A 26,997-nucleotide genomic window follows, 5' to 3' on the forward strand; every position below is an offset into this window, starting at 1 on the left:
TGGGTCGTGTTCATCACCTGATGCGGAGTTCGCGAATGGAAGCAAAATTTTACGAACGCTGATGTTCGCGAACCGAATTGTTCGTGAACAGAAGCGTTCGTGAACCGAGGTATTACTGTACAGCTTTGCAGTGCTTCAGTTCCAAAAAATATTTTAGAGCATGAGTTACAACATACATAGCATCTGTCAAACACTACTTAAAGCAGCTGCATCTTTTCTCCAGGTCAGATACTGCTTTGAAGAATTAAATGCGAAGTGCTACATAGCTGTAACAACTACACACAAATAGTATAACACCCATAGGCCTATAATGGTAATTTCCCTCCCTAGTGATTGTATAATCTCTCTGTTGAAGAAATGTGAGAACAGAATATAGGATCAACAAATAACAAGGAACAAATAATTAAATAACTTAACTATTATGGTATATTTTGTGTACTTTAGGAAGGACCAATGGTTCCAAATACACCACCTCAAGAAGCTAGCAATAGATTACAGATATTTCAGGTAAATTTTTTTAAAGTGTTAAATTGAGTAACATGATACCTGGTAGCTCTCTCAAAAGAAAATTGCTTCAATTTATATTCTACTGAATTATGCTTTTGTGCATTCCTTTTTATCTTGGAAGCTGTAAAAATTATTAGTGCACTTTTTAAACAAAAGATAAAATTATTTTGTGCAGCTGAATTGAGACCCTAAATTTCATTTCTTGTGCATTCTGAAGCTAAAATATGGTTCCTTGGGTTTTTTTGTGCCTGATTTGTTTCATTTGAGCAGTTACAAACCAGATAGGTACATCTCAATTTAATAAAAACATTACAGCAAACCTGACAGTTAGTATCTGAGTGTATATATCGCTAGGTGTATTTTGCTTTCCATTTATCACTGTCACCTCAAGGATAACAAGATAACTAGATACATATCCTATTATCAGGGAGGTTTGGGATGTGATTTCATCCCTAAATGCAGTGTGCTGTCTCCTCTTTCTATGCGTACATGTATTCAGGCACATATAGAATGATTGATCCTTCTTATTCCCATTCACCAGTATTATAGGCTAGTTTGCAGAATTATAAAATGTAAGTCTTAGGATGGATTTTGAAGTTCACCTAGTCAAATCCCCTGTCTAGTGCCACTACTATAGCATCCCTGACAGATGGCCATCCAGATTCTGTTTATACATCTTTTCAGTCTTAATTGCACCATCAGATATCAGACGGGATTACTGCAGTCTCATATAATACATGGAAAGCTATTTTTCAAGTCTCATTGCTGTACCTGATCAGTGGAGGATGGAGGGAGTTTGAGTGTGTGCGAATTGGTATATGAGGCTGTGCTACATGTGAGAATGGCTGTTACCGTTAAGTAAGTATATACAAATGGATGTGTATATGCATATGGTGGCAGGACTACTCAACCCTGTCTATACTCATAAGGTAAGGAAGTCAGTCTGGTTAGAAGTTGGGTAGAAGATTACTAAAGAATTCCATGGTCATTGCCTAGACCGGAACATAAAAACATGTTGGAAGAAGGCAGTGGTAAACCACTTAAGTAACATTGCCAATGAAATGTCATGGCTCTGTCCATGTAGTCAACAGAAATTAAGCTCAACTCAGGGCCATCTACTTTTACCTTATTTGGCTGCACATACCTTTGCCTATACATAGATGTGTATAAGACTATATGAGTGGCTCCATCCATTTTTCATTTGGTCCTGTACACCACTGACATTTAGCTATCAAAATGTTAGCCATTAAGGGAAATGAAAAAAAAGATTATCTGTGAATGATCTTAACGTTTAATTCCTACATTTTTAAAAATTTATTAGGCCAATTTTGATGAGCTCTGGAGGAAGTTTATTACTTATTCATCTGGTGAGCAGTTATTTGGATTGCCTGTCACAGACTATGAAGTTTTACATAAAATCAGGTAACCGTGGAAAATTGTTCTACCTGCTGGAATAAGTTAAGCTGCACAGAAAGCCTTTAATGAAAGAGGAGACTGGAAAAAAGACATTTTCACAAAATTGTAGCTACTTACGTAGGTCTATACTGGGGCCCTAATACAGTTTTCAGAACTGTGCCTCTCCCAAACTGTGGCAGAACAAACAGAATCATAAAAGCAATGAAAAAACATCAGTAAGTAAGATTAGGGGACTGGCTCTGAGGTGAGAGTGAATATGAAGTTATGGCAGCAGAATCAAAAGAGATGGATGGATATCTGGGATGAGAGAAAACAAGTGTGAAGAGATGCATGGATAATCAGGTAGGAAAAGCATGCAAAGCATGGCTTCTGGAATTCTTTCCAACCTCTTAATAGCAGTGCTGCTCTAGGTCAGTGTTTTTCAACCTCAGCAACTTTAAGATGTGTGGACTTCAACTCCCAGAATTCCCCAGGCCACACATCTTAAACTTGTGGAGGTTGAGAAACACTGAACTAAGTTACATGATTAATGTGCATGGAGGGGGGCATAAGAGAGGAGCAGTTGGCAACATTCTGAGCCCCTGCCCAACTTTCTCTCCCATAGGAATTTTTTTTCTGATGTTTTTCCTTAAAGCCATTGGTTATATCCAACCAAATTTCAAATGTGATCTTTGTTTTATTGGTTTCTTATCCAACAGTTTCATCCTATTCTGGTTAGTTTTTAGACAGTTATCCTGATAATGGACAGATAGACAAATGAATAGACAGCAAGAGTCCAACCACCCTTTACTCAATTTTTTTCCAACATTCCCTTGAATGGGAGAGTAAAAATGGGATATAAAAAAACATTGCTTAACTGGAATTCCATCTAGCATGTGAAAAATAAGAGTAATGTCAGACTTAAAGATTGAGACAGGTTTAAGCTCTATGAAGTGAGTTTTTTCTCTGTGAAACTTTCTACCCCTCCATAAGCTCTGTGCTTCCCTTTGACACATCACACATTAATCTCCTTCCTTCCTTCCTTCCTTCCTTCCTTCCTTCCTTCCTTCCTTCCTTCCTTCCTTCCTTCCTTCCTTCCTTCCTTCCTTCCTTCCTTCCTTCCTATTACTAGAATCATATTCCAATCTCAGTATCATGCAATACCAGTCCTCCAGGTTTGTGTTCCCAGATGCAGTGGATATGAATCCCAGTTAAAATAACTTAATGATGAGTGGGTACATATTGTGGCTTGGGAAAATCAAGAGTAATAAAGGGGAAGTTATCATAGAACACTGGAGAAACCTCAATTTAGACCCTAATTCAGTCATGATGCTCTACTAGTGTCTCAACCTAACCACTCTTGAAATTTTGCTGTGTATAATGAAATGAGATGGATGGAAGTAAATTCCATGTGCTGTTCATTGAGCACATTGGGCAAATGTCTCTACAAATGTAGTAAACCACATCTACAAAATACTGAATTTGAGTCAGTTAGGATTTATTATTTATACTGTTTCAACTGTGTCCTTGATGCCATTCCTCCTGGGATTACAATTTCAGAATTAACTGCCAATACTTTTCTAATCACGTTCTTATACAAGCAGAAGGAATGCTAATAGGTTTAATGAATCTTGCCCCCTTTTCTCTTGCAGGAAAGAGCTGAGTTTGCTTCAGAAATTATATGGCTTGTATGATACTGTGATGAATAATATCAGTGGCTATTATGAAATTCTTTGGGGAGATGTTGATATTGAAAAAATCAATGCTGAACTTTTGGAGTTTCAAAACAGGTGAGACTGCTTTCTGCATAACCTTCTGTACTCAACTTCTTTAACTCTGACAATGATTTCTGATAATTCTATACCCTCTCCCATGGTAGATTTATTCATCTCAAAGCCTAAGATGGGACCACTCACAGAATTCCTTCTGAGGTTCTTTAAACAAAGCAATGCATGGTTCAGATTGGGAGAAATTACCCATTTGGGAAGGAAGATTGGCATGTAGTCACTGGGATATCTCAGCTGTAGCTGCTACATACATTTCCGTATGCTAAACCTGTCCTCCTTTAAGATGCAATGCACGAAGCTGCATTTTTTTAGGAGTGCTTTTAGATTATTTCATAGGGGATTTCATTTTTTGTGGAGATAGTTGCACTGCTTCATTCTTCCTTTTTTCTTTACAACAGTATTTTTATTACTTTTTTTTTCCAATGAAAGGTGCCGTAAACTACCTAAAGGGCTTAAAGACTGGCAAGCATTTTTAGATCTTAAAAAAAGAATAGATGATTTCAGTGAGTCTTGTCCACTGTTGGAAATGATGACCAATAAGGCGATGAAACTGAGACACTGGAACCGTATTTCTGAAACAACTGGGCATCCATTTGATGTGGAATCTGATTCCTTTTGCCTTCGAAATATCATGGAAGCGCCACTTCTCAAGCATAAGGATGATATTGAGGTAGCTTTTCCTATTGCTGAATTTTATATTTAACATCAAGGAACACACACACACACACACACACACACACAAAGATGTCTTTTTGTGTATGTATAGGTGGATGATCATAATACATAGTGTGTAGGCTTAGCATACCTAATAGGAAATAAGTTATAATGGAGAATTTTTCCAGGTAAACATTCATAGGTGTCTTTGTAAATTGCATATTTTAATATTTGTATCCAGTTGTTGATTTGACTTATCAAAAACATGCAAACTCAGTAAAACAGCCTAGTCTTTAGGCATAACACTTTCCTGTACAACAGTTGTGGCTCTCAGATAGAGTGCTTTTGCTTTTCTGCACCTTTGCTGTGAGCCACTGGAACTGTGGACATTGTACCTTATACTACTATGGTACCCAAAGGACTGAAGTCAATGCAGAATGACTTGAATAGCAGCAGGAAGTAAAACTGCCACTATTATCAGTACAACAGAAGGGCCAAAAGGAGAAGGAGGAGGAGGAGGAGGAGGAGGAGGAGGAGGAGGAGGAGGAGGAGGGGAGGGAGGCAAAAAGGTTGAGCAGGAGGATTTCCATAAAACCCTCCTCCTGCCCCAGTGAAGCCCATATTGTAAACTGTAAAGTTCTCCTAAGTTATATTAATATGTCAAGTTTTTATACAGGCATGTTTTGTCCAGATGTATGTGTTACATGCTCATCATTTCTACTTTTTTTAACATTGTGTTGTATTCTGTTACATTTGTTCATAATGATATTTTCAACTCAAAGGCTAATGCCTGATAGAAGAGCCAGTTTGATGTAGTGGTTAAGGCACTTGTCTAGAAACTGGGAGATGGTGAGTTCTAGTTCTACCTTAAGCATAAAGCCAGCTGGGTGACCTTGGGCCAGTCACTCTCTCTCAGCCCTAGAAAGGAGGCAATGGCAAACCACTTCCAAAAACCTTGCCAAGAAAACTGCAGGGACTTGTCCAGGCAGTCGCCAGGAGTCAACAATGACTCGAAGGCACCCAAAACAAAAACTAAATAGCCTGATAGAAAGTACATAACAGAGTTCATGACATTCAACCCCATCTAAATGAAGTCTGATTGCTCAAGGTATAAGATTATATTATATTACAATTACCGTATTTTTCTGACTATAAGATGATACTTTTTTCTAAAATCCTTACCCTAAAAACTGAAGGGCGTCTTATTCAAGGAAGTCAGCCGAGAATTGCGCGGTTCCAAACTGCCCATACTTTGTTTCTGCAGAGAGGCTTCCTCCTATTCCTAGCCTCCAATCACAAGTGAAATAGCTTGTCTCCCAAGCAGACTTCTTCCAATCACGAGCCTGATGTAACTGATGTCAGCTGATGCTGAACAAACCAATTAGAGGAAGGCTGATTGCAGAGACAAGCTATCTGCAGTTTCACTCATGCTTGAATGTAATCAGTTAAGCAAAAGAGCCTGGAAATAGAGCTGGAGAGAGACAGTTTGGACCTCCTCCCACCGAGTGTATCAGGTCAATGTTAACTAATTACTAAATAAAAATGTGTTCTGCACTATCTTTAAAATATTGATTTTTAAATTTTGGGGTGGAAAAATGGGGGTCGTCTTGTACATGGGGGCGTCTTATTGTCGGAAAAATACGGTATGTTATTCCTACTGTGAACCACTCTGGGTCATTGTGAGGCCTGATAGGCAGTATACAAAAGTTTTATAATAGATACATTTAAATTATCCATTTAGAAATTGTCATATTTGTCATTAAAAATCACAACATTGAATGGTTGCCTGATATTCAAAAGTGCTCTTGTGTGTTTCTGTTTTAGTTAATCTGTTAATTAACAGTTTACCAGATATACTTAAAACTTTCTGAGGCATACCATGAAACTTTCCTTAAAATTAGACTTTTGTAATTTTAATGCACAGTATGTTTTCTTAAATTATCCTTTGAGACATAAAGTATGTTTTCTCTTTACTAAAACTTAAATTTATTGTTAAAGCAACCTAAAACAGATTGCATAATTGAGTTAACATTAAATAATATTTGCATAATCATATCACTGATCTGATGGTTCTCGGGAAGCTGAAATGTTTCACATTCTACATTTTTAGCACAATTTTTTACTTAGTAAATCCTGTCTCATATTTGACAGTAATTTAGGAATAAATAACTTAAAATACCACCGTTTTCACTCCTAAACTGTAAAATATCCTTGTCAAGCACCTTATAAATTCCTGAGATAGAGTTATATAGGTAAAATGATACTCTCCACCTCAGGAATGTCTGGGCAGTATTTTCATTTTACAACTGACCATCACTTTCTGGAGATCAGGTTGGCTGAAGCATACACAGAGAAATTTATGGCTTTAACATCCTTCATTTTATTGCCTTTTCCTGTTTCTATTGATCTGGGGTCACCAGATGCCAGGCAGAGTACGAGAGGGAATATGGAATGTTAGCTTCTCCTCCACCCTCAAATGCTTCTTGGTATTTTCATTGGCCTGTATAAACAAGTGCTTTTTCCTTAGGGATACATATTTAATTAGCTCATATTTTCCCCCAGCTTAAGTTTTAAGGTGGTGCTTCCTCTGTCACAGTATGACATCTTTGCATGAAAGAAGGTTAAGGTGTCTGCCATTTGTTTATAACTTGCTTTAGAGATAAGTACACTTAGGTTTTGCATAGCTTAAGGGTATTTCTTTTTTTGGACAGGACATCTGTATATCTGCTATTAAAGAAAAGGATATTGAAGCTAAGCTGGGACAAGTAATTGATAGCTGGGCGTATCAGGTCTTGAGCTTTTCAGCATTCAAAGGAAGAGGAGAACTACTCCTCAAGGGAACAGAATCTTCTGAAATTATTACCCTGATGGAGGACAGCTTAATGGTCCTGGGTTCTTTGCTGAGTAACAGGTAGTTATACAGATTTTAATTATTTCTACTGATATGTTTTCATCATTGGGGAACCTGCCCCTTATTCCCCAGATATGCAAGCTGGCACTTTCAACATCAGCCATACTGATCATTTGTTTAGAAAATGAGGAAAGGGAGGTTGGATTTAATCTTTGCATCTTCCCAAACAGATGGTCAGTGCCATCAAAGCTGACAGCAATTACTGCATAGTTACCAAAGGCAACTATGTGCCTCTCCAACCTAGCAAGGACACTGTAAAAGCAGCATTGCTGCATGAGGTTTTGTACCCCCTTTGGTATAAAGGATAACATCTAGCAAAGCAGCCCTTGCAGTCAGGCAGATGAGTACTTTTGGATTAACGTTGGTGTCTGAGCTACATGGAAGTCTACTCCCCTGTAGCTCTGTGATGTAGTCGAGCTGGGCAAAGCAGCTGTACAACTTTTCCCAGTTTCTCTGGTGAGAGATATAAAAGACAGGATACCATGAGGTTTGCAAGCCTGTGAAAATATGGAGGAGGTGATTAGTTGGATGAAAAGGAAGGGAGAATGGAACACTGAGCTGCATTCCTTTCATAAAAGCACTTCTGACTATTAAAGGCAAGACGACTGGCACAGGTGACAAGTACTATCCTGGTTTCATTAACTTCTCCCATTCTGGCCATGACCACTGTAGAGCAGAAATGATTTGTCATGCATAATACTGATAGTTTTGTGCTTCTGCAGTTCCAGAGTTCTTTAGCCGAGTTGTATTAACAGAAGCCCCCTTCATGGATCACTGCCTTGTAGTGGCGAAGGGGCTTGCGTAACTCAGTGAAGCCATGAGCTATACCGTGCAGGGCCACCCAAGACGGACAGGTCATGACAGAGAGTTCTGACAAAATGTGGTCCACTGGAGAAGGAAATGGCAACCCACTCCAGTATCCTTGCCAAGAAAACCCCATGGACAATGTTAAAAGGCTAAAAGATATGAAACCGGAAGATGAGCCCCTCAGGTCGGAAGGTGTCCAATATGCTACTGGGGAAGAGCGGAGGGCAATTCCAAGTAGCTCCAGAAAGAGTGAAGCGGCTGGGCCAAAGCCGAAAGGACGTTCAGCTGTGGATGTATCTGGAAGCAAAAAGAAGGTCCGATGCTGTAAAGAACAATATTGTATAGGTACCTGGAATGTAAGATCTATGAACCAAGGCAACCTGGATGTGGTCAAACATGAGATGACAAGATTGAACGTCGACGTCTTGGGAATCAGCGAACTGAAATGGACGGGAATGGGTGAATTTAATTCGGGTGACCATTATATCTACTACTGTGGGCAAGAAACCCTTAGAAGAAATGGAGTTGCACTCATAGTCAATAAGAGAGTGGGAAAGGCAGTAATGGGGTACAACCTCAAAAACGACAGAATGATCTCAGTGCATATCCAAGGCAAACCATTCAATATCACAGTCATCCAAGTCTATGCCCCAACCACTGATGCTGAAGAAGCTGAAGTTGACCGGTTCTATGAAGACCTACAACACCTTCTAGAACTAGCACCAAAAAAATATGTCCTTTTCATCATAGGGGATTGGAATGCTAAAGTAGGAAGTCAAGGAGTAATCGGAATAACAGGCAAGTTTGGCCTTGGAGTACAAAATGAAGCAGGGCAAAGGCTAATAGAGTTCTGTCAAGAGAACAAGCTAGTCATAGCAAACACTCTTTTCCAACAACACAAGAGACGACTCTACACATGGACATCACCAGATGGTCAATACCGAAACCAGATTGATTATATACTTTGCAGCCAAAGATGGAGAAGCTCTATACAGACAGCAAAAACAAGACCAGGAGCTGACTGTGGCTCAGATCATGAGCTTCTTACTGCAAAATGTAGGCTTAAATTGAAGAATGTAGGGAAAACCACTAGACCACTCAGGTATGACTTAGATCGTATTCCTTGTGAGTACACAGTGAAGGTGATGAATAGATTTAGAGGATTAGATTTGGTAGACAGAGTGCCTGAAGAACTATGGACGGAGGTCCGTAACATTGTACAGGAGGCAGCAACTAAAACCATCCCAAAGAAAAAGAAATGCAAGAAAGCAAAATGGCTGTCTGATGAGGCTTTACAAATAGCTGTGGAAAGAAGGAATGCGAAAAGCAAGGGCGAAAGGGAAAGATATAAGCAACTGAATGCAGATTTCCAGAGAATAGCAAGGAGAGATAAGAAGGCCTTCTTAAATGAACAATGCAAAGAAATTGAGGAAAACAATAGAACGGGGAAGACTAGAGATCTCTACAAGAAAATTGGAGATATGAAAGGAACGTTTAGTGCAAAGATGGGCATGATAAAGGACAAAAAGGCAGGGACCTAACAGAAGCAGAAGAGATTAAGAAGAGGTGGCAAGAATACACAGAAGAACTATACAAGAAAGATCTTAATGTCCCTGATGTTCACACTGGTGTGATCACTGACCTTGAGCCAGACATCCTAGAGAGTGAAGTCAAGTGGGCCTTAGGAAGCATTGCTAACAACAAAGCTAGTGGAGATGACAGTATTCCAGCTGAGTTATTTAAAATACTAAAAGATGATGGTGTTAAAGTGCTGCACTCAATATGCCAGCAAGTTTGGAAAATGCAACAGTGGCCACGGGATTGGAAAAGGTCAGTTTATGTTCCAATTCCAAAGAAGGGCAACGCCAAAGAATGCTCAAACTATCGCACAATTGCACTCATTTCATATGCTAGCAAGGTTATGCTCAAAATCCTACAAGCTAGGCTTCAGCAATACATGAACCGAGAACTACCGGATGTACAAGCTGGGTTTCGAAGAGGCAGAGGAACTAGAGATCAAATCGCCAACTTTCGCTGGATCATGGAGAAAGCACGAGAGTTCCAGAAAAATATCTACTTCTGCTTCATTGACTATGCAAAAGCCTTTGATTGTGTGGATCACAACAAACTGTGGCAAATTCTTAAAGAGATGGGAGTACCAGACCACCTTACCTGTCTCCTGAGAAATCTGTATGCGGGCCAAGAAGCAACAGTCAGAACTGGTCATGGAACAACCGATTGGTTCAAAATAGGGAAAGGTGTACGACAAGGCTGTATACTGTCACCCTGCTTATTTAACCTATATGCAGAGTACATCATGAGAAATGCCAGGCTGGAAGAATCACAAGCCGGAATTAAGATTGCAGGGAGAATCATCAACAACCTCAGATATGCGGACGATACCACCCTAATGGCAGAAAGTGAAGAAGAACTAAAGAGCCTCTTGATGAGGGTGAAAGAGGAGAGTGCGAAAGCTGGCTTGAAACTCAACATTAAAAAAACTAAGATCATGGCATCTGGACCCATCAATTCCTGGCAAATAGAAGGGGTAGAAATGGAAGCAGTAACAGACTTCATTTATTTGGGCTCCAAGATCACCGCAGACGGAGACTGCAGCCATGAAATTAAAAGACGCTTGCTCCTTGGGAGGAAAGCTATGGCAAGCCTAGATAGCATATTAAAAAGCAGAGACGTCACCTTGCCGACAAAGATCCGCATAGTCAAAGCTATGGTTTTCCCAGTAGTTATGTATGGCTGTGAGAGCTGGACCATAAAAAAGGCCGAGCGCCGAAGAATTGATGCCTTTGAACTGTGGTGCTGGAGAAGACTCTTGAGAGTCCCCTGGACTGCTAGGAGGTCAAACCAGTCAATCCTAAAGGAAATCAACCCTGATTGCTCATTGGAAGGATTGATAATGAAGCTGAAGCTCAGATACTTTGGTCACCTAATGCGAAGAGAGGACTCTTTGGAAAAGATCCTGATGCTGGGAAAAATTGAAGGCAAAAGGAGAAGAGGACGGCAGAGGATGAGATGGTTAGATAGCATCACTGAAGCAATGAGCATGAAACTGAGCAAACTCAGGGAGGCAATGAAGGACAGGAAGGCCTGGCGCAATATGGTTCATGGGGTCACGAAGAGTCGGACACGACTTAACGACTAAACAACAACAACAACAATTAACAGAAGCATTTTGTGGAAAGATCTCTGCCATAAACCAAAGGACACTTCCAGAAAGACTTTTTAACTCTTATCTCCATGAAACTATGAAATATGTTTTACCAGGCGTGGAAACAGATCACCAAGGATTGCTGGGTTCTAACCATTGTTCCTTGCAACTATGCCATAGAGTTTGATTCTCTTCCTCTATTAGGACTTTATTATCATCCTATTACCTCCTTACAGCAGAGATGAAAATCCTGGTCTACCCAGGAACATTCAGATGAGTGCCTAACACAAAGGGAAGATTGCCATTCCTTCTACTCCCATTATAATGAAGCTGTGCTTTTGGGAGCATTCTACTTCCCATTCTGCATTATAAGCAATGGGCTTAGAACCATGGGATTTCACCATTAACACTGCTAGCTTTGTGCCCAATTATTTATTTATGTTTGGATTATTATTGAGAGTGCTCTGCCCTTCTTGCTCTTGTCCTCTTTTGTGCAGGTGTTCGTGTTTCTCCCTTTTGACTTTTGACTTAACTGTGGTTAATGTTAGTGATATCCAGGCTTGCTAGCCTATTTCACTTCTAACCAGAGCAAGTATATTCTTCAATTTCATAGTTTAATTGTAACATCTATGCAGTGTAAGGCTCAGTCGTAACTAGTTCCAAGGCTATAGGGAGGCGGAACAGAAAGGGAAGACAGAGGGAAGTGGCAGAATATGAGAGTCCACAAGCAATATTTGGTTTATGCTAAGTCACTACAAAATAGATATTAAGAGGAATAAAATCAAAGTAGTCCAATATCTGTTACAAATAAACTAATAGCCATCCAGCTGGCAATTTTGTATATGTATACATTTACTTTGGTTACTGTCAGAGGCTAAAACAATTGGTAATTGAGAAACATAAATCCTGAAATTATTCCTTGCCTCCTGTTTTTAGATACAATGCACCATTTAAAAAAGATATTCAAAGCTGGGTGTTCAAACTCAGCACCTCCAGTGATATAATTGAAGAATGGTTGATTGTACAAAACCTCTGGGTTTATCTTGAAGCTGTTTTTGTAGGTGGGGATATCGCCAAGCAGTTACCTCAGGTAAATCTGCAACTGCTGAACTGTGCAAATATTTAAGCTTAAATGTATCTATCCTGAACTTAAGAAAGACCTGTGATTCTCATTCAAGTGTATATGAATTTATTCTATTTAGGAAGCAAAACGTTTTCAAAACATTGATAAATCATGGATAAAAATAATGCAGCGAGCACATGAAAACCCCAATGTAGTTAGCTGTTGTGTTGGAGATGAGACTATGGGACAACTTTTACCACATTTACATGAACAATTGGAAGTGTGCCAGAAGTCACTTACAGGGTACAAAATTTACTAACAATTTTTTCAGTGCTACAAAAAATAATATGTTGGCTTAGGACAGTGCTGTCCAAACTTGGCCACTTTAAGATGAGTGGACTTCAACTCCCAGAATTCCCCAGCCAGCCATGCTGGCTGGGGAATTCTGGGAGTTGAAGTCCACTCATCTTAAAGTGGCCAAGTTTGGACAACACTGGCTTAGGATAAAGTAATGTTGTATTACCATAATTTAACAATGCATTTTTATTTTTAGTTTATTAATCTGCAACTTATTTTTAGTGGCATTCTGGATTTTGTGTTTGGAGGAGTATTCTAAGAATATTGCTATTTGAGGAGAGAATATCAACATTTTGGGATTAATATGTAGCATGCATAGGTAACTGTAGATTTATGAATTTAGGCTTGTGCATGTAAATTTGGTTATATTCTCTAGCCTTGGATATTTTCTTTTATTTTTAAAATGTACAGAAAATAATTAAAAGAAGTTTGCAAAACAAAAGAGTATTGTTACATTTATCTCTATAATGCAGTAGTTTTGCATGTTTTTATATTTAATTAACTGGTTATACTTGAAAGGGAAAAAAAGAATAAAATAGTCTTAGATTTCCCCCCAAATTCAGGGTTCTACTCATCTGCGCTTCATTTTTAAGTTATATTTAATTTTCTGGTGCAAACTGTGCTTTGAAGATGCTGAAGCAAAATGAAACAGAGGTCCAATTATAACAGCACCACTTCACACACAAGGGATAAAAGACAGTTGATTTGAGGATTATAAGGAAAAAAAGCAATAAAGAAATTTGAACTAAGGAACCTAGCTAAACCAAGAAGGACATTGACTCTTGGAGTTCAGTGGCAGCTTCACACAGTTGAATAATTCCAGAACTTGAATAATAAATTCATCTGAAAGTCCAGAGTAATTGTACTTAGGATTTCAGTCCTGGCTGACAAAGCACAAGTTAAGAAAACAGGAGAATGAATGTTTTTCTGAAGCACACTTCTTTTCTTACTAAAGGTATTTGGAAAAAAAAAGATTGCTGTTTCCTAGATTTTTTTTTATCTCTGATCCTGCTCTTCTGGAGATACTTGGACAGGCTAGTGATTCTCATACTATTCAGGTAGGCCACAAGTGTTATATAGGTTTGTTTTCATATATGGATGATAACCGTTTATCACATGATAAATCCTCAGTGAATGTTGAACTGTATTGGAATACAATTATCAGTCAACTCCTTGTCTTACGGTTCTTCAATTCTATATTTATTTCCTTTAAAATGTGATCTTATTTATGGAAATTGATTATTTAAATGATAATTATATTGTTTTAATTGGTCTTATTTTCTTTTAGCCACATCTGCCCGGTTTATCTGACAATATAAATGAAGTGGAATTTCACCCAAAGGATTATGATCGCATTATGGCAGTTATATCAAGAGAAGGAGAAAAAATTCCTGTAACATTTTACATTATTAAATTCGTATAATTTTAATTTTGAAAACAACCAGTTATTTTATGCTCCAGAATTCTCCTGAAGTAAAAAGAAAGTCATGTTGCTTTGCACAAAGCAATATAACACAAAAATTATCTTATTAAATTATCTTAGCGATAAATAATCCCCTTCCCACTCCAAGATTTCCCAAGATTAGAATTTTATTGAAAATGTAGAATCTAAATATCTTTTAAAGTGATTTAACTGTCTTCTAATGGCTGTCATTCAGGTGGTATGGAGTAGAATTGTAGTTTTTGTTACATGTTATGTATTGTATGTTAATTAATCTTTAATACTCATATTCTTTACTACAATGTTTCTTAAAAAAAATTTCACTCAGGACTCCTTTCCACTTTTAAAAATCATGGAGGACCCCAAAAGAGCTTTGAATGGGTTATATTTATCTATGTTTACTGTATTAAAAATTAAAATTGACCTATTAACTGCCACTACCACTTCTCACAATTGTTTGATGGGATTTTAATATTGTATTATTTTTCAACATAGAGTAGCAAATAATTTTGATTTTGTGGAGCCTTGAGAGGGTCCTAGGGAACCCCAGGGGTCCGAGGACCACACTTTAAGAAGCACTGCTTTAATGAATATGAAGCTTTGAAATTGCTTTGTCTTACTAATCCATAAATAACAGCACAAGATAGTGTGCTCTGACACTCTGTTTAACAACATGTATATCTAATATTTAAAATTATAGCAGTCTTTTAGTTATTTTTCAATAAACTACTGATTTGTGAAGTTCCTGCTGTTTGAAAGAAAAAAACAAATCTTCCCCAATTTGGTATCCTCCAGATGTGTTAGTTTAGAACTTTCAGAATGTTTCCTAGGAATTCTGGGAATGTAGTACTACACATCTGGAGAGCATCAGGACAGGAAAGAAGCAGATGTCTCAGCCATTAAAGGAAAGCAATCTTCTTGCTTTTAATTTTATCTATGGTGCATTTCTCTGTGGCTATATACACACTTAACACCATGCCAGGACTTTTTAAAAGCCATATTTTGAATAAAAATATCCACATTTGTTGAATGTGTTACAGCCTGATATGAACATAACACTAAGCCATAATGGGTAGTAATTCATAATATGTGAATTAACCCTATATATTTACTCTGCAGGGAGTCCTATTGTTTTCAGTGACATTTACTCCATGTAACCCTATGTAGAATTTCAGCTAGACAGGGCAGGCAAATTTAACTAGGTATAGCATAAAGTGGCTCCAAAACTGGATGACAGGTGACAACAGAGTCATCTGGAGTGGGCAGTCATAACACATCTAATGAATTGAATTGAATTGGATTGGATTGGATTGGATTGGATTGAACTGACTAGACTAAGAAGCAGAGAAAATGGCAAAAACTGGAGGACTGGGAGTCTAGATATGGTAGTCCTAAAGTGAAAAATTATCTCTTTTTTAATCACTTTCCCCTGCTCAACGTATTATTTCAGTCCTCAAGTAAGATCTTCTTTTATCTTGTCTCTTTTCTTCTGGCAAATCAACTTATTTTTCCTTGTTCTTTTTTATTCTGGAAAGAGTAGAAATTATTTGTAATATTTTATCCATAATCAGAAAATATTCAGATTTGGAATACTTGTCTGTATCCAAGGAGCATCTTCTTTTTATTTATGTATCTGTTATTCAGTGGGTTTTGGTCTTCCCATGTTACTGAAGCCTCCACTTTAATTTGGCTCTCTTATTTTCTGAGCAGTCCTTCTCTAATTGACAAGGGCTCCAACTTGATTTGTCTCTTTTTCCTGGATAGGGTTGCACAAATTTTGTGGATGTACCAAAATATTCAAATTCTCCATTCCTAAGCACAATATAAAGCAGTAAATCATTATTTATTTATTTCAGTTGGACACCCCAGTGAATGCAAAAGGACCTGTAGAGCTCTGGTTGATGGATCTATTGAAAATGCAACAGTCTTCATTACACTGTGTAATTCGGGCTGCATTTTACCAAATTAGTGATCCAGGGTACCAACTGCTGAATTTCCTTTATCATTTCCCAGCACAGGTGAGAAGTTTGAAAAGTAGTTGGTGTTCAGACACAGGCATGTGAGGAGTAGAGGTTGGACCTGCATGCCAAAAGTAAATAAAAAGCTTGCAAAGATGTACATAATTTTGTGAACTGTAACTTACCTTTTTGTGACAATAAATTTAGCAAGTAATTAGTAATAGACATATCAATTTGTTTTCGAGTGGACAATACAACTGCTTAATACTAACAAATTTGAGCCCACTTTTATTTATTGATTTACATAAGGGCTAGCCAATGCTTTGTCCTGTGTTTATATAAAATAAATATGAATTAAAAAGTGATGCATCAGTAATAATTTTGGAAAAGATAAAAGGGGTGAAGGAAGAGAGAAGAAAATATACTTATTATGTGGCAGTAATTATGCAAGTGGCTGCTTTAGTTATACAGTATATCTGAGTGGTCAGTTTTAGAAAAGGGAGGCTCCAAAGTGTCCTCAGGATTACAGAGGTTGTCAGACAAGATGAAATCCCCAAATGCTTCAAACTTCTTTCTCTAGGCCAGTGTTTCTCAACCTTGGCAACTTTAAGATGTGTGGACTTCAAAGCCCAGAATTCCCCCTGCTGGCTGGGGAATTCTGAGAGTTGAAGTCCACATATCTTAAAATTGTCAAGATTGAGAAACACTGCTCTAGGCTATCATCACATTCAAAAGAGGTGAGGTAAGAACCAGTTAGAGTTTGTTCAACATATGTTGCCCCATTGGCAAGTATGCCGAAAGGCTGATACCTCCTCACAGAAGCTCTTTATTAGGCTTTCAAACTTGCTTCCTCAGGTCTTTGCCTTGGGTGCTCCTTATTCATTATCTCTGTGGTAATACAACAAAAGAATGTTCAGGTTTTATTTTGAGCATCTTTGAATGCATCAATAGGTAAATGTGACAACAGAAAACAGCACCCATGAAACATTCTGATTTACATCCTGCATAGAAGGCAAAATCCATAGCAAAACCCCATTTATTAGTTGTTCCAGTCAATCACCCTAAATTAGAGTTTAAAACTTGGAGTTTTTAAAGTATTTGTTATCCACTGAAATGAACTATAAATGTTCCTGTACATATTTTATTATTTGTTTTAATTATAGGTAGGACTGCTGGGAATTCAGATGCTATGGACCCATGATTCAGAAGAAGCATTAACTAATGCAAAAGATGATCGGAAAATTATGTCAGTGACCAATCAGAAATTTCTGGATATTCTAAATACACTTATTAGCCAGACTACCCATGACCTTTCCAAGTTTGATCGAGTGAAATTTGAAACCCTTATCACCATTCATGTGCATCAGCGTGATATCTTTGATGACCTGGTAATATAGAAATATTAATGCTTGAAATGTCAATGTACATATAAAATTGTTCAAATTATGTTGCACATCTGGTGCTGTTCTTGGGTATAATTTCCACCTGATACGTGCAGGGCATCAGGATGGGAGTCAACATTGGGGACGGAGTGGGAGAATTATACCCTCCAATGATGGCAGGAAAGAGAAAGAGAAGATGACCTATGCTTGGTCCTGCTTCTGTTTGATGGATAGAAACCTCTCAGGTTTTCATAACAGATTTTTTCATTACACACACACATGCACACCAACATATGGATACAGCTATTGGTGTGCTCTCTGCCCAAGGTTTTCTAGACAACCCTTCCTTTCCCTTTCATTTTGTTTTTGTTTTTAATAGTTCTGTTTTGCAGCTACTAAACCAAGAAGTGCCACTTCTGGTTTCAGAACTGCAATGTGTATCATGGACTGGGGCAAAGATGGTTTCAAAGTAAAGGGTACAAATTAGATTGCAGCGAAAAGGCCTCCTCACGGGTATGTTCAAGATCAAACTGAAAAAGTCAGTATGCTTTTTGAGTATTTTTATGGCTACTTTTTACACCTCATCATAATTAGGACTATAGAAAAACCAAGGCCACATTGGACATAGTATCAACCAAGAGTAAGTATAGTTTTTAATACATGAGGGAGGATTTTCGTACAGGAGGAGAGGATTAATGTTTTCCTATGTGGGAGATGTTCTTCAGTAGTTAATAGGCATTTCAGAGGAAAGTTTCTTTGGAGTTGTGGAATGGGCAAAGTGTAATCCCCTCTTAGCCTACTATGATGCCAATCCTACTTGAGCTCACTTACAGATGTTAATTTTTTTAACTTTAAACATTAAGCATTTATCACTAGTCATATGCAGCAGGGTTCGTATATGTGGTTTAATCTGAAATGGATGTTGGTGATGAGTTGAAGTCCCTGGTCTGTCAACCCTGGGCCACAGTTGCCAAAAGAAGGCAAATTAGACTGCATATAATACAAATGAAAAGCACAAAGCCTTGATTAGGATGTAACGCTGCAGCTGCCAACTCTTTTTTGCTCCTTTTTGCTCCACTGTGGTCGCAAGTTTACATAATGACAAGTCTCTACTTTAGGTTCCAAAGTTTAAATGAAAAAGATTAAAAGCTTTTACAAACCACATATTCTTCAACATGCTGGATATATTATTTGTTTATATGATTTATATGGCTATTCCTTTCATAGCAATTACTCTGGGCAGTGTACAAGGATTAAACCCAACACTAGCAATCAATAATCCAAATAACAATTGTCCAAGGTTGCAGAAATCATTCCAACTATAATAGAAAAAAGAACAGTGAAAACTAGTCAGCCAGCAGATTTTGCTCAACCTCCCAGCCCAAATGCCTGAGGGAACAGCCAGGTTTTTAAAGCCTTACAAAATGCTAACATATATGATGTATTTATAACAGATAAAATGTATCAGTCTGATTTATAGAGATTCAGGAAGGATCCCAGTCATTTCCCGGATTTCAGAACTCTAAACATTCCAGGAATGCCTTGGTTCTCCATAATCAGGAGTAATATTATCCAAAGCCGCTGCTGCCACCTCCACCACCACCACCACCACCACCCACACACACACACACACACACAATTCTAGTTTGGAACATTTAATGACAAAATTAGCTAATCTGCGTATTTTAGATGAAATTTCTCAGAAAATTCTAGTGGCAACTGGCAAGCAATTCACTGATGGACTTCTGTGACTGCAGCCTCACCTCCAGAAGAAAGACTGGAGGATGGGCATAGCAAACGTATGCAACATGCCTACCGTAAAAGTGAGAAAGAGATGTTAACAAAGCATCCAACTTTCAATCCAAACATTCAGTGTATTAATTTGAGATGATATTAATTGGAGAGGAAATAAAGGGGCAGTAATTAAAAAAATTAACATTCCATTCCCTTTGAATTCATCATGCAAATAAAGTTTCTATGTAGTTCTACTATAATTCAGGCTTCTTTTCTGTTTTGAAGGTTAAAATGCATATAAAATCAGTGACTGATTTTGAATGGTTAAAGCAGTCCAGATTCTATTTTAAGGAAGATGTTGATCAAACGTTAGTATCTATTACTGATGTTGATTTTGTTTATCAAAATGAATTTCTGGGATGCACAGATCGTCTCGTCATTACCCCTTTAACAGACAGGTAGGAATAATTTATTTATATTTCAGTCTGATGAAATCCTAGTGTTCCAAACTGGAGCACAATCTTTTCTCCCTGCTGCTTCTAAATAATTTAAAAAAGGAACTGCATTAAATTCTATACTTTTCCACCCTATTTGCTAAAAGGCTTGTATAATACCTAAACTCACATTTTTTAAAGAATCATTTGCGGCATGTATAAATATATGCTGAATTTGTCTTTACAGATGTTACATTACATTAGCTCAAGCTTTGGGAATGAACATGGGAGGAGCTCCAGCAGGACCTGCAGGGACTGGTAAAACAGAAACAACCAAAGACATGGGAAAAGCACTGGGAAAATATGTAGTAGTATTTAATTGTTCAGATCAAATGGATTTCAGAGGATTGGGACGAATTTTTAAAGGTAAGACTTGGCTTATTAGGTGGGTTAGCTGATAAAATCATCATCATAAGAAACTATAAGCCCCATGAAGACAGAATGAAGGAACTGGGGATGTTTACCCTTAAGAAGAGAATAGAGGGGGCAGAGGGATGATAGTACTCTTCAAATACCTGAAACAACGTAACAGAAGAAATTTGAAACTTTGCCTCCATTGTTCCAGAAAGTAGAATACAAAATAATGGAGTGAAGTGATAGGAAAGAGCAGCTTGACAGTGGAACTGAGTACCTTCAAATGTGGTGGATTCATGGAAGATGTTCATGCAGAGGCTAGACAGCCATCTGCCCCAAATTTAGATTCTTGCATTGAGCAGGGGGTTGGACTTGATGGCCTAAAGTGCTCCTTCCAGCTCTGTAATTCCTCAGTGAACATATATAATAAAATTAATTGCATGTGTTGTGGTTGCTACCCTGAATCATAATATCTAAGATGAACCCGATTTTAGGATGGATAGTTAGGGATCCATGCTTTCATGAATACAAATGAAAGTGCATTCCTACACAAACTTCAGGGTTTACTGACTTCTGAGTAAACCTGCCTAGGATTACAGAAGATGCTTGGTTACAAAAAATAGAAATTTTGCAAATGAATGCATGAATGGAAAAAGTCATTCTGTTCTATCTCATCAGTAGTTGGGGTGGGTATGAAGAAAGTCAGAGAAAATAACCCTGCTCATTCAGCACAGGACAAGCTTGCAGGACAAGAAGGAACAGTCTTTGCTCTGCCCTCTGAGGTGAGAACCCATCAATACTAGCCATCGCTTCTGTACCCAATGTTTTCCTATTGACTACAGACTAAGGCTGAAGACATTTAAAAGCAAAAAAGTGAAAGAGAATTGAAAATCAACTACTTCCTTCTTCTCCCTGCCTTCCTTTTTAGTAAGAGGTCTGGCATCCAGCCTTCTTTCTATTGAAAGAAGGCCCTTGACGATACCCAGGAAAGGTCCTGTACAAAACACCCCAGGGGTCACTTCAGCAAGAAGCAGATCATGACAGAAAGCCTCGGGAATCAAATATGGGTCTTAGCAGCTCTCCTGGTCACCTTTCTGAGATGCATTTGGCTAGCAGGAAGGGGTCAGGAATCAGAGCTCTTTTCATAACAGCTTACAAAGACCTTGATTATTAGCATACATGTAACCATGAATTATATAAAAGAAACAGGATCATAGATGTTATTACAAAGATTAAACATGCCTGGATTTTTACAGATTCCAGTGTGTGTGTGTAGTTTCCTATATCTTTCTATATTTATACTCTTTTCTGAGTATTATTCTTACATTTGAACCAACATTGCTGTAGTGCACCTGTATAAAGGCAATCACACTACACTTTTCCTTAGAAATTATTAATGGTTCACTCTATATAACCTTAGTGAGAAATGTATAGTAGTAACTTTTTTCTGGTCATTCAGCTGTTTTAAATATATTTCAATGCAAATTGACTTAATTGACTCATAGATGGATGGTACAAACTGGACTGATGGAAACATGACATGTGCATTACATCATTATGACACAAATGTTGGTCTTCTGTACTTGCATCCCAACATCAGATGCAAATACATAAATCACAAGGTTCGCACTGCAACATCACTAGGCACATTTCATCACTTGCCCCTCTTACTCCCCCCAAGATCCTAAGTATTGCCTCACGTCTTCCCATTTCTTTCTCCTCCCCAAAATATAGGAATTATGATGTATTCACCACAAAAGACAATCAAGTTACTGAAATGGAGGGTCTGTTGATCTCCTGACTGTGGCACTAATTAAGGCCTTATCTAATGAAAAGAAAAGAAAAATATGCCTAATTGGTGGAGCACATGCTTTGAAAAGAGGAAACCTCAGACTCAGGCCTTGGCATTTCTAAGTAGAGCTTAGAACTTGGAGAGTTGTTGCCATTTAATGTGCACAGTCATGGGTTGAATGGGTCTGGAGTTAGACTCTATACAAGGCAGGTTCTGCATTTCTAAGTTTCCCTTAGTGTGGAATTCTTTCCTGACAGCAATGAAACTGAAGTTAAATTGGATTTATTTTTGAACAAACACCCATGGCATTGGGCTGTTAATACTGGAATAAAGTAAAAATACAGAGTCAAAAATAGTTTTCATGGAAGACTCAGAGAAATGTAATCATACATATTACATAAGATACAGCTGAATGCAACAGAAAATTAAAATCTATTGGAAGAATATGATCCTGCATTTTATGGTTATAAGCAGTATCAACAGAATACTTAGAATTAGAATTCTAAGACTCTAGTTATTATCATGATTGAGATAAGGGCACAAATTTACAATAGCCACAATTGGTATTTCATGCTTAAAAGAGAATATTATAATACCAAACATTAAGAAAAAGTCATTCTATAGCTGTAAGCTCTATAGAAAAGCATTTCAGACTAAATTAGAAACAAAGGATTACTGATTAAATGACACAGTACCATGATCAGAAATTCCTGGTCTGCATCCTATATATCCATCTGGGAGTCAGTACCATTGAAATCCATGGCAATCAAATCAAATCAAATCAAATCAAATCAAATATCTTTATTATGGTCTTTGAGCAGCCTGTACAATAGGAAAAGAGAAGTAGTTTGGTACAGCAATTCATTATCAGGGAAAAAAACAATAAGATAATAAAACAATATATATAATGAAAAGTTTTGCACAATTGCATGACTTGATGAAGATGTTTGTCCACCTGGTATGTGAGTTTAGAGTTAGCATGCCTTAAAAAATAATAAACATAAGATTTATCAGTATGATCCTCAAATTTAGAGGTGATTGGAGAGATCAAAGCATATCTTGAGGCATCATAAAAAGGACACTGTATGAGGACATGGGCAAGAGTTTCTACCTCCCTGGATCCACAAGAGCAAAGTCTGTAAATAAGGAGTCCCAGGAAATCTTCCTGCCAGCAGTACTGAAGGGAAGGCATCAAAGCAGGCTCTGGAAAAGGCCCATCTATATTTGCTTTGGGTTAGATTGTATAGATACCCTACAGTAGAAGGTTTGCAGCTATCTAACATTTGGCAATAAAATTCAGGAGCACTGTAATATCATTGTGGTGATCAATGTCCCTAATTCTTTATTTTACTATTGATTTGGCCTTCTCAAGGGTTAATTGGCTTAAATATTCAGCAGACAGGCCAAGACTGCAAAGTTCTCCTATACAGGTATGGTGCCAATGAGATTGGTCGCTGTCTGACAACAGCAGAGGCATCTTGCCTGTAGGGTCAAATATGATTCTGAGTCCTGAGATTAGAATCCAGGTCCAGGCCTGCACCTTAATATTTGGCACATTAGCTTCAAGCCTCAAGACTGCATTGGGGTGCATTTTGGGGTACTGAACAAAGTCCTAAGGAAATTCAACTGAATGGTTTCATAAGCCCTTAGGTTTGTATATGGCCCAAGTTGTAGCCTATATAATAGGTGGGCAACTGTTTTAGCCACAAACAGTTTGATTGCTGCTGGAATGTAATTTGCCCCCTGTTGCCTATAAAATTTAGTTATTGCTAGTGTGCTTTTTTGGGCAGTAGAAGTGGCATAATTTACCAGGGCAGTTAATTTCCTAGAAGCTTGAAATACTATGCCCAAGTATTTAAAACATTTGACTTGCTCTATTTCATGGGAATCAATTGTCCACTTGTGCCTTTGTCTTTTATTGGAAAAAACTAAAACTTTAGATTTATCATAGTTGATTACTAATTGCTCCTCACTACAGTAGGATGCCAGGGATCTTAGTGCCCACTTCATGCCTACAGAAGTCAAGGAGGGAAAAACTGCACTGTCAACGCAGAATAGAATTGGGAGATGTCTATCAGCTAATTTATGCACATGGATATCAACTCTCTGAAGGGTTTTAATGTTAAAAAGCAATGGTGCTAAGATACAACCTTATTTCACCTCCTTGACAGTCTGGATAAAGTCAGAAAGGTCCCCTCCCTGGTTACATCTTACTTTAAGGCCAGTTTTATTGTTTAGCTTATGAATTAGGAGCAAGAGTCTTTTGTCTATAGAGGATCTGCTCAGGATGTCCCAGAGTCCCACCCTTGAGATATTATCAAAAACTGCCTTGAAATCAATGAAGACTACATATAGATCAAGTCAAAGTGGTTTGTGTAATTGTCTGCCAGATGTTCAGTGAGGTAGCATAGGATTCCAATAACGCTGCTTTGGCAGCGATGCAAGATTTGTCAAACCAACTCTTAGAATGTCATCTCCTCTTGATGGGTTGCCTTCATTACAAAAGGTGGAACTTAGCAATGAGATTGTGATATACATCAAGTATTCTGATATCTTGTGGGATGGTTGGGTCTGAGTGTGCCCCAAAGTTACAGAGGATTGAAAAGTATGCACTTCCTTCCTCTGAGTAAAACCATTGGGCTATCCTATCTTCAAGGGAGCCATTCCATCTGATCTTGTAAGAGCCACCTCCCATTAGGCATTTTAAATGGGCCTTAACTAGGTTCCTAATTAGGCCTTGTCTAAATTTGCAAGTAAAAGTTAGGGAAGGTGGTCACTTTCAAACCTAGGGACTATGCCAAAGCGCTTAAGGCAAGGGGCCAGGTCTCTAGAAACTATTAAATAATCTATGATGGATAACTTGACCTGACCAAAATATATATTGCCCAGGGAAATCATTTTGGCAGAGCCATTAAACATTAATAGGCTAAGCCTATTTATGAGATGTAGCGACCTAAAACCAGCTAGGTTGTATTTTGTATCTTTGGAGGATCTGGGCATAAATGGTGGTTCAATTACTTCTTCAGGAGGACAGGCATTGAAATGTTCACAGAGAGTTTCATCATTACAGCCAGCTCTTGTGTTGAAATCTCCACCTATTAGGATATATGAACTGAGGAACTTATTCAGGCAAAGTGTGAGGAAAGAATCAACCTAGTTCCAGGTTTGGGTGATATGTGAATGGAGCTGCTGAGGAGGAAGATAGAAATTAATACACAGTAAGGAAAATTGGTCAAAGACTAACAAAGCTGATACAGCATTCTCAAACTGAGGTAGTTGTTTTACAATTTGAACATATAAGTTGGAAGCTATAAGTAGACCAAGACCCCTCTTGAGTCTGCCACATCTGAGGTTAGGCTGTGCAGGGGCTAGCAGAGAAAAGTAGTTGGGGGTTGAAAATTCCCCCAACATCCATGTCTCCTGCAAAATATATATATATCAAATTGGGACAGACATCCAAGAAAATCAGGGTCTGCTTGCTTTGGAGCCCATCCAGCTATGTCCAAAGACAGGATGGAGAAATTGTTCTTCCTCATCCTCCATAGGGTCAACTGATGTCTGTCTCTTCCCTTTAATTAAATCAAGGGTGTTATGCCTCCTGTGCTTATCTGGTCCTGCTCTTGAAGTTGGTGGAGCACTCCGCTGCATAGGTAGTTGCTGGTTGAGATTATGAACTCCAGGGCTTATGCCATCCTCCCTTGCAGGCTTGACTCTCCTCCCAGAATTTAGCAGAGGCAGTACACTGCTACTGTGAAAGACAGGTATAGGTGTGATTTTAAGTCCCCTTACAACATTTTTAAGTTTAAAAATCACTTAAGGGAGTGTAAAATGTCTAAAAGTCAATATTATCCTTTCACGTCTATGCCATCTGGAAAGCCAGGAGATTTCTGTAAGCTCGCTGGAATATACTCTACAGTGAAGAAGTTGTGAGAGGGAGTGTAGTACTGCTTGTCTATTGTGCCACCCTGCCCTCATTAAGAGGATTAATTGCAATCTGGAGCAGAATCCTGTGTTGCTGCAAGATTAGTTTATCCCTGCTAATTTCCATACATGTGGGATCTTGTGCAGTATATGAATTTTGAGTAAGTCTTGGAGCAACTGAGTTGGTGGCTGACTCCGTAAGGCAATTCTTAGCAACCAAGTCCACATCCATGTTTAAATTATCTGTGGCTTTAGAAGTGTCCTCCCCTCTATCTCCTACAGAAACCTCATCACCAAAGGAAGGGAAATTATCTACTTCTCAATCAAATTGGGCATAGGATATACTAGCGGAGATTTCGAGAGGAGAAGGGGAAGGAGAAAAGGACTTACATGCTGTGTCCTTATGCTGGAACAAATAAATCCTTCAGTTTTAGCTGTCTGAAGGTTGCTGCAGCCTTAGAGTGTTCAGAATACTTGGACTTTTCTCTTTGCAACATCTCAGGCTTGTTCTTCCCTTTGGTCTTTCCCTTTGAATTCTTTTTCATTCCTTCTTGTAACCATTGCTCCCTTGCTGGTGTCCAAAGCTGTTGGGTTCCAGACTCTAAAATGCCAACTAATTTTAATTCTAAAGTTCTAAAATTACTAATCCTAACACAGGGAACTAAAATTACTAATTGATACTAAATAAAATCACTAATAAACTATTTAAAACTTAATAAAAGAGTAACTAAAATAGAAGAGTTAAGAGCTCACTAAAAATGCTGTGACTCTGTGTCAAAATCCATGGTAATTTTGAAGTCATAGTATTGCAGGGTTAGATATTCAAATTCAATGTGTGTGCTTGCTGTGCTGCAAACAAAATTCCTCATCAAGTATTACCTTTGAGTGTTAATGCTCTCCAGCAGGGGCAGAGAAATGAGTGGTCCCTATTTCCCCTAATTTTACTAGAGATGTAACCTGGTATCCACACGTTCAGCACGGTTTTCAGCAGCGGGGAATCTAGCTCTGTGCAAGCTGTTTGTATGTGAGCTGTAATCCTATATTGTTAGGTTCCAGCTAACGTGGAAGTGATTGCATATAGACTTAAGCTCCCTGCTCTAGACAGTTGTACTGTAAATGCAGAAACAGGTTATTCACAAGACACCAGCCTAACTAAAAGAGGAAAAGGTTACTCTGAATGGAGCTAATACAGAATCTTATCATAGATCTTTCCCCTTACATCTTTTTCAGATGTTTTTCAATGTTTGTGGTAGGTTCTGTGCGCAATAGTATTG

The 26,997-nt window shown here is 38.2% G+C and overlaps 1 protein-coding gene and 1 long non-coding RNA gene across 3 annotated transcripts in view; one reads left to right on the forward strand and one right to left on the reverse strand.

Moving 5' to 3' along the window:
- DNAH8 (dynein axonemal heavy chain 8) overlaps positions 1 to 26,997 on the forward strand; it is a 155,787-nt gene that overhangs the window by 47,530 nt on the left and 81,260 nt on the right. The window contains exons 28-40 of the mRNA XM_088145411.1: positions 445 to 507; positions 1,829 to 1,929; positions 3,555 to 3,692; positions 4,119 to 4,359; positions 7,055 to 7,254; positions 12,164 to 12,317; positions 12,430 to 12,593; positions 13,603 to 13,705; positions 13,936 to 14,040; positions 15,945 to 16,106; positions 17,210 to 17,434; positions 19,448 to 19,620; positions 19,844 to 20,022. Of these exons, the coding sequence (XP_088001537.1) occupies positions 445 to 507; positions 1,829 to 1,929; positions 3,555 to 3,692; positions 4,119 to 4,359; positions 7,055 to 7,254; positions 12,164 to 12,317; positions 12,430 to 12,593; positions 13,603 to 13,705; positions 13,936 to 14,040; positions 15,945 to 16,106; positions 17,210 to 17,434; positions 19,448 to 19,620; positions 19,844 to 20,022 (2,008 nt within the window). The remainder of the gene's footprint in view (positions 1 to 444; positions 508 to 1,828; positions 1,930 to 3,554; positions 3,693 to 4,118; positions 4,360 to 7,054; positions 7,255 to 12,163; positions 12,318 to 12,429; positions 12,594 to 13,602; positions 13,706 to 13,935; positions 14,041 to 15,944; positions 16,107 to 17,209; positions 17,435 to 19,447; positions 19,621 to 19,843; positions 20,023 to 26,997) is intronic.
- LOC148217141 (uncharacterized) overlaps positions 22,610 to 26,997 on the reverse strand; it is a 98,718-nt gene continuing 94,330 nt past the window's right edge. Inside the window, exon 4 of one of the 2 annotated variants that reach the window (XR_015796989.1) lies at positions 22,610 to 25,547. This is a non-coding gene — a long non-coding RNA (uncharacterized LOC148217141). Of the gene's footprint in view, positions 25,551 to 26,997 lie in introns of both variants that reach the window. The other variant, XR_015796985.1, reaches the window with a different exon arrangement.

Source organism: Python bivittatus, unplaced genomic scaffold (genome assembly GCF_059951505.1).
Source record: "Python bivittatus isolate LINGU-HERP-01145 unplaced genomic scaffold, Pbiv_v1 ctg000020_np1212, whole genome shotgun sequence".
Taxonomy (NCBI): Eukaryota; Metazoa; Chordata; class Lepidosauria; order Squamata; family Pythonidae; genus Python; species Python bivittatus.